The sequence below is a fragment of the Brassica oleracea genome, chromosome C4 (genome assembly GCF_000695525.1).
Source record: "Brassica oleracea var. oleracea cultivar TO1000 chromosome C4, BOL, whole genome shotgun sequence".
In the NCBI taxonomy this organism is placed as follows: domain Eukaryota; kingdom Viridiplantae; phylum Streptophyta; class Magnoliopsida; order Brassicales; family Brassicaceae; genus Brassica; species Brassica oleracea.
In genome coordinates this window covers 20,364,443-20,372,605 of record NC_027751.1, presented here as the reverse complement: position 1 = coordinate 20,372,605, position 8,163 = coordinate 20,364,443, and the positions used below count along the sequence as shown (strand labels likewise).

General features: G+C 35.4%; 1 protein-coding gene and 1 pseudogene across 1 annotated transcript; both read left to right on the top strand.

Annotated features, from left to right (window-relative positions):
- LOC106341382 (kanadaptin-like) lies at positions 1 to 960 on the top strand. The gene is made up of 3 exons (XM_013780162.1): positions 1 to 232; positions 342 to 615; positions 684 to 960. Exons 1-3 carry the CDS (start codon positions 26 to 28, stop codon positions 731 to 733), a joined length of 531 nt encoding a protein of 176 aa, XP_013635616.1. The 5' UTR covers positions 1 to 25; the 3' UTR covers positions 734 to 960.
- A 4,593-nt stretch (positions 961 to 5,553) lies between these two features.
- Positions 5,554 to 6,888, top strand: LOC106338346 (annotated as a pseudogene).
- Positions 6,889 to 8,163: the final 1,275 nt, after the last annotated feature.

Sequence of the window (8,163 nt, the reverse complement as noted above, 5' to 3'; positions counted from 1 at the left end):
GAAGTCTACACAAATCAATCAAATCATGATTATCACATCACCGATGAATCCTCCTCTGCCGCGAAACCTAACCCATGATCCCGAGCCTGAACCAAACGCTAAACCGGTTTTAAAGAGCCAGGAATCCTCCGCCCAAACGATGAAACCTCTCTCTCCCAGAAACCCTAACCCACCTGATCTTGACACAACGGAAGCAGTAATTTCAGAATCCAGTGCGAAAATTTTACCCCGTGTAAGATATTATTTTGTTCTAGAATACTTTTGGCTGCGATTGATAGTTTCTGACATCTTTGGTATATGTTCCTGTCCTTTTGATTTGCTTTTGGTATATGGTTGTTTAGGAGGAAGACTTTCAAGAAAAGAATGAACAGCTTTCGGGAGAGAAGGATAAGATGGAGACAAAGCCTGTCACGGAGGTTGATAGCAACATGGTGATCGTTAAAACAGGAGGATGGATAATACAACATCGGACGCAATATGAGATAGCTGAAGATGCAGTCGCTCTCTTGTTGAAACATTCTGTAGGACATCAAGAAATTAGTAAAAGTGAAGAGAGTGGCCCTAGTAGAAAGAAAAAGAAGACGGATGATGATTCATCATGGGTACCTCCTCAAGGTAAGGCGATATACTATGTTTTTTTAATCAAATCCACATGGTGATAATGCTAATGAGTAATGTGACAGGACAATCTGGTGATGGACGGACCTCTCTGAATGATCGTTTTGGATACTAATTGGCATCAAGGGAAGGTCAAATGTGTGGCTTTAAACATATGTCAAGTTTGCATCATTCATAGACAATGTTTTATACATTGCAAGACATGACAGATTTGGGGCATGAGTTAAGAGTTATATAAGCTAATTAAAACCAAATCATCTGATTTTGACATTTATTATTTGCATGTGTATGCAAATATGTAGGCATTGGCAACTTGGTATCCAATCAAGTTCGATTCGGACTCAATCAGGTTTCATTTTCTGCACATGAAATTTGACCCATTTGGATATTCTTACAGTACGGTTCCGATTTGGTTTGAAGTTTTTCTGGTACGATTGGGTTATAATGAGACACCGCATATCCAGTTGAATTTATTTTAACTTCGGGTTTGGTTTTACATACTTGTTTGTAATTTCAAAGTACACACTCTAGTTCATAAAATTGGCAAATTTAAACAAGTTTCATTAACAAAAGCTTGGTAGAATGATTTAGAAGTGGTCCGCTAAGAGGCAAAAAAAAAACATAAACAAGTTGAAACTACCCAATAAGAACTCCATAAATCTAAGAAACATTATCTAAACTTCAAAATAAAATAATATTGTTTAAACTTCATAAGCAAGCATATCCATAATTAAACTTGAAACGCAATTATCAAAAGGAAAAAATGATAGCCAGCTATCTGAAGTATTGACCAACACATGGCTGACCACGCAAAGTAAAGAAATACACACTCAACTACACGAAGTATATGGTATGTATGCTAACATCCTTGTACTTTATGTTGTTATGTAGCCAACATCATTACCTTAACTTAAATAGTAGGAAATCGTCACATGGACGTCGGAGATGGTAACACCGTGTGATTAGCCGTTTGGTTAGTTTAAAACCGACCCACACAACCCAAATAAAAATAAAACTCAGCCCATTTTTAAGATAAGAGTGTTATTGGGCCCCAATTAAAATCCGACATCGACCCAAATTAAAGAAATCCGACATAACCCAATCAAATATGATCTTAACCGGTTGCTTCATTCTTCTTCATCCTCAACGTCGAAGAAAACCAGAGACCCAAAATCAAAACAAATCAAAGTGAAGGGACACCATTCCACAGAGCTAAACATGTAAGATTCGCGGAACCACTAAAGAGATGTTTGGTTTTTGCTTGATTGAGAGATGAGATGTGAGTAATTGACCGGTTGTTTGATAGATAGATCTAAAATCGGGGTCATCAAAAAACACTAGGACCAAAGGTTATTGTGGTCGCAAATTGTATGCTTGTCGGTTGTCAGAAAATGTTTTAACGGCTTGGACAGACAAGAATTTAGGCCGAAGGTTCTTTGAGTGTGAATTATACAAGGTGTAGATCGAACAAATGATTTTTGGGATGTTTTACTAGTAATGAGATGGGTTGTAACATGTTTTGTTGTGTCATCAGGAAGAAGGTAATAAGTATTATTCTTACTGTGAGTGGCTTGATAAAGAAAAAGTCAATGGTTGGCCAAAGAGGGCTTTGCTTGAAGCACGAGATGAAACCCAAGAAAAGAAGAAAGAAATAATTGAACTAATTGTCTTTGTCAATTTCCTTCGTATGGAATTGGAGCAGCAGAAGGTGGGGAAACTAGGTTGTAGTAATGGAGATGAAGAGAACAAACGACTGGATCAATTTTATATTAATTTGGGTCAGGTGGGTCAGTTTAGAACTAACCAAACAACTAACCATACGGTGTTACCATCTCTGACGTCCACGTGGAAATTCCTGACTAATTAAATTAAACTAATGATGTTGGCTACATAACAACATAAAGTTCAGGGATGCTAGTATGCATAACATATACTTCGTGTAGTTGAGTGTGCATTTTTTTACTTTGCATGGTCAGCCATGTGGTGACCGATACTTTAGGTAGCTGACTATCATTTTTCCTTATCAAAACATGGAAACTTTAATATTTGACCAAATACCTAAAATATAAATTAAACTAAGTATTTGAGTTAATTATTCATATTATTGTACTTTAAATACTTGGTTTTGGTATGAGTTTTTTTCTGGATTTTGAAAATTTTAAGTTTTTCATATATCTATTCGAGTTTGGGTTCGGTCCAGAAAAAACCCGGAATGCCGTAGAAAAATAGAAGTTTGGTATTTATGTTGAAATCGGTTTGGTTCGGTTTCATTTTGATCGGATCGAATTCGATTTATTTCTATATCCCTACTAATATGTATCTCCAAACAACGTATTTCTAACAATTAATGTTCATTGCAAAAGAGTCTAGGACTTAAAAGAGGTTTTGCTAAAATATTTTTTGTCAATTTCAGTGATTAATTATGATTCCATTTACAAGATCTAAGGCAAAGTTGCAGGCTCTATGCCTGTTAGGACCTGATTGGTTTAAACGCATCGGTTTCGGTTGCGGGTGCGGAAGTTTACAGAAACGGGTGGTTGCGGTTTCAAGCGCACAACGTTTGAAAATTGTTGCGTTTGTGGGTCGTTTTTGACTGGTTTACCCACAAATGCAAAATTATTTAATAGACAAAAAATTTATTAATTACAAAAATGATAATATTAAAACACAATAATAAATAATAAATATAACAACTATATTTATAAGTCATATTATTATAATAAATATAACAATTATATTTATATAACTTTTAAAAAATAAAAATTTACCCTCCCGCAACCGCAAACGCTAGATGAAATTAGCTTTTGATTTTCAGAAGTTTGGAGCGGTGTAAAGCAGTTTGTAGCTTTTTTGTGATTTTTGTAAAATGACAACAACCGCTACCAACCGCAAAAGCTGCGTTTGCGGGTGGTAACGGGGAAACGAGTCAGACCCTTAATCTTAGTTTTCAGTTGAGGCATAAATATGCACTTTTTCGTTTCCCTTTGTATAAACAGAAGTGTAAATCCCTTATATGTTAAATGAGAAATATTACAACATTGTTTTGTAGCCACGTGTCATCATGAGAATGAAAATCAAAATTTTTAGAGAAATAGGTTGGTCCATCTTAACTTATATTATAATTTTTATTAAACTAACTATTAAATTGATAAATAGTGTACAAAAAAATATTCTCGCACTTTCCTTAAATAAAAGCTACGGAATTGCCTCGTATGATTAACGTATATATGACAATTAATGATTATGAATAAGAAATATTCTATAATAATTTTTGTAACTTAGCTCTTTTTGTTTAATTTTATATTATTAAAAGATATTAAAAAACCACATTAACTATATAATAAAAATATTTTTTTATTATATGTTATATTTTGAATTTTTAAAACGACTACAAATTATTAAAAACGTTAAATATCTCACACTAAAATTTTGTGATCAATGGTTTAACTTTTTTCGTAATTACAAGAAACAAATGATCATAAATCGTATGAATATGAAGTTTCATTTACTAGACATTCATATTAATATATTACTATAGTTTAAAATTAAACTATATAACATAGAAAATACTTAAATATGATATTTTCTAAATTTGTATTGAAAAAGTATTGAAACCTTAATATTTTAATTTTGAAATTTGATTTAAAAAAATCGTACATTAGAAATTTTGTGTTTATCATATGAGTATGAATTCTCAATAATAAATATTTATATTAAAATATACTATATATCTATGTCCATGTCATTGAAATTTAGTTATATATCATATAAGATAAATAAAATGATTGTTTTGATTTATTTACCAAAAAAGTATCTTAAATAATTGTTTTGATTTATGTCTTCACTCTAATTTAATTATATACATAATACGTAAATAAATACAAATAAATAATGATAGATAAAAATTAGTTTTATATATAACATTCGCACAATTGCACAGATCTTAAGCTAGTTGTAATAGTACAACATACAGTATATTGCATCTTAAATGACTCCCAACAAAACCACATCAATGAGACAATAGATAAACATTGTGGTTTGACCTTTATGCCCTCTAATATAAAGCGTCTTTAAGTAGCTCTAAATGGCTAAATCCAATGATTTTTCTGGGAATAAATGGGTGAACCTTTAAATTCACATCTCTTTATAGGAGCAATCAAAGTGCCACGTAGATAATTAATTAAAAAATATTAAATTTATTTAAAAATAACTAAAAAAAAAGAATAACGCTAATTTTAACGACGATGACGCCGCTGGCTAAACTGTAAACCATAAATCTTAAATTCTAAACCCTTAACCTTAAATCATAAACCCAAACCCTAAACCCTAAACCCTAGACCCTAGACCCAAATCCTAGACCCTAAACCCAAATTGTATACCCTAAACCCAGACCATAAACAATAAACCCAAACCATATACCCTAAACCTAAATCCTAGACCTTAAACCCAAACCTTATAGCGTCTAGGTTTAGGGTTTGGGTTTAGGGTTTACGGTTTGGGTTTTAAGTCTAAGATTTGGGTTTAGGGTATATGGTTTGGGTTTAGGGTCTAGGATTTGGTTTAGGGTATGGGGTTTGGATTTAAGATTTACGGTTTGGGTTTATGTTCTAGGATTTGAGTTTAGAGTATACAATTTGGGTTTAGGGTCTAGGATTTAGGTTTAGGGTATTGGATTTCGGTTTAAGATTTACGGTTTAGGTTAAGAATTTAAAATTTCGGATTTACGGTTTAGCTGGCGGCGTTGTTAAAATTAGCATTTTTTTAGTTAATTTAAAATAAATTTAATATTTTTTATTAATTATCTATGTGGCACTTTTATTTGTTAAAATTGGCAATTTATGGGTCAGCAATCTGGATGTAATCTAACCGACCATCATTCTTTCCACTTGTAAACAAAAATAAACCTAAAATTTTCATCCAGTCAGGAAGAATAAGATGATAGCTGTGATCGGACTGCTTCTGGTTTTTCTAGTTTCAGCATTGTTCTTAATCCAAGGAAAGCGAAGATCAAACGGCGGTCAGGATAAGAAGCAATCTAGTAACGAGCCTAAGGATTCAAAGCCTAAAAGTTACAGCAAGAGTGAGGTCGCAGAACATAACAAAAGAGACGATTGTTGGATCATAATCAAAGATAAAGTCTATGACGTTACTTCTTATGTTGAAGAGCATCTTGGTGGTGCGCCATTCTAGATCATGCTGGTGATGATTCTACTGATGGGTTTTTTGGTCCACAACACGCAACTCGTGTTTTCGACATGATCGAAGATTTCTACATCATGGAGGTTCCTCTCTTCGCAACCCTCGTTATAGACAAAGTGGATTCAGGTGTACTTAATAAAAAGGGAAACGTTCTGGTCCATCAAAAATACAACGTGTGCAGGCTCCTGGATGTGGAGAAAATTATTGAAATACAGAGACATTGCCAAAGATTTCCATTAGAAGAAGGTGGGTAATGGAAATCAGAGCTCATTCTGGTTCGATTCTTGGTCGCCACTAGGATGTCTGATTGATATTACTGGTGTACGAGGCTGTATTGATTTGGGGGTACACCTGCACGCAACGGTTTCTACGGCTCTGCACGCACGGCGTAGGAGGAACCACCGTATAGAAGTATACAACACTATTGAGTCAGCCATAGAAGAACAACGCAACAAGATGACAGAGGAGGCAGACTACTCTGTCTGGAAGAACTCCCTGGGCACATACAAACCTGTTTTCCACACCAGAAATACTTGGAAGCTCCTTCGCCAGAAAGGGACCATTGTAGACTGGTACAGAGGTGTATGGTTCACACATCATACGCCAAAGTACGCTTTCTTTACTTGGTTAGCCATTCTGAACCGTCTAACCAATGGTGATCGTATGCTTACTTGGAACACAAGCGTCAACCCTTCATGTGTTTTCTGTAATCAACTCGAAACTCGTAACCACTTATTCTACTCATGTCCCTACACCTCTGCAGTCTGGACACAACTGATGAGTGGTTTTCTTGGATCTCGTTTCACAATAATCTGGGAAGATATAATGGCTCTCACCATTGATAACAGTCAAGATATGATTACTAATTTCCTCACTCGCTATGGCTTTCAGGTCTCGCTCCATTCTCTATGGCGAGAAAGAAACGACAGGCGCCATGGCGCTTCTCCAACCACGATCTCCACCCTTGTTACTATGCTTGATAGGCATATTCGAAACCGATGTAGCTCCATCAGGAAGTTGGGAGATCAAAAATATGCTGCAAGTTTGAGTGTGTTGTTTGCTACACGTTAAAGAAGGAATGGCACGAGTAAACTAGAACGATAATTTCTTTTTATTACAAATTTGTAGCACTTGTTGCAAAAACAGTGTATTTTTTCTTTTGAGTAAATTTAACATATATTCAAAAAAAAAAAAATTCTACATTGGAGAGCTTCGCACGTAAGATTAAAAAATTTGAGATTGTGGAACCTTTTGTGTTGTGTTTCTTTGTCTATTTGTCTCTACTAGTTCCATTGTAATGCCAAATTTCCTCCTTTTCTGCAAAATTTTCACGAAAAATCTTGAATTTCAATCAGGGTTTCAGTTGAGAGTGAGCTTGATGATGCTTTGTTTCAAACGTTCTAAACTCATCAGTATTGTTGGTATATTGGTTTAGAATAATAGAGACTGTTCAGAAAGCTTGTGTGATAAATATATTGAGTTTGGAATATATATTGAGTTTGGAATGCATTGAGTTCAATCTGTTGCTGTTGAACATCTTGTGAGAATCAACAAGATCATAAGAACATAACTATTTTAATTGTATAGAAAACAAGTTCTGATAGATTGAACAAACTACCAACGTTCATGTGAAGAAGATCGGCCTCCAGCTCGGCTAGGACGGTCATAAGGACCTGGTCCGCTTCTATAGGCTCTTCCCTCATCACGTAACGGTCCCATAGCTCCATACCCATCTCTTGCGTATCTGTACCTATCATAGCTCCGCTCTCTCCTGCCATAATCATCCTCGAGATGATGATGGTGTTAATGCATCCCATACTTATCATTCACCAAACGGTCTCAAGGTGGACCGTACCTGCATCGGTTTATGCATCAAAAGATCAGGACTTTCCTAAACCAATACATGTTGGAACTAATTAGACAAGAGATAACAAGAGTTACAAACCTCTCCACTGGATAGAGGTCATACTTGTCTCTCTACCTTCAAAGCGGTGTCTGTAGCTATGTCGTCCATCCATGTAGCGATCACGATCACGTTCCAGCTCATAGCGATCTCGGTGTCCATCGTATTCCTCAATTCTTGAGCAGGGACTTTCAGACATTGGTTCCGTCGTGACCGATTTTGACCCCAACAGTTAGCCCCCCAGCTCGTTAGAACCATAAGCTTCTAGCGTTAGGTTCTAGCAAGTGGCTTGGCAAGTTAGGAAAGTTAGGCAAGTTAGGTAAGTTAGGCTTTATTAATGGTTGAAAAGGTCTGTCGTAAGCGGTCTTCTCGCTTTTCTAAGAGTGGAACGTAATAAGATTGGGGCTGCGCCTTATGACGGCTGCCTACGTACCCTTGTTGAA

What these genes read in the sequence shown, in the direction of transcription:
- LOC106341382 (XM_013780162.1), top strand. Translation starts at nt 26, where the DNA reads ATGATTATCACATCACCGATGAATCCTCCTCTGCCGCGAAACCTAACC. An exon ending in GTGCGAAAATTTTACCCCGT is followed by an intron (nt 233 to 341) that starts GTAAGATATTAT and finishes ATGGTTGTTTAG; the next exon opens with GAGGAAGACTTTCAAGAAAA. An exon ending in ATCATGGGTACCTCCTCAAG is followed by an intron (nt 616 to 683) that starts GTAAGGCGATAT and finishes GTAATGTGACAG; the next exon opens with GACAATCTGGTGATGGACGG.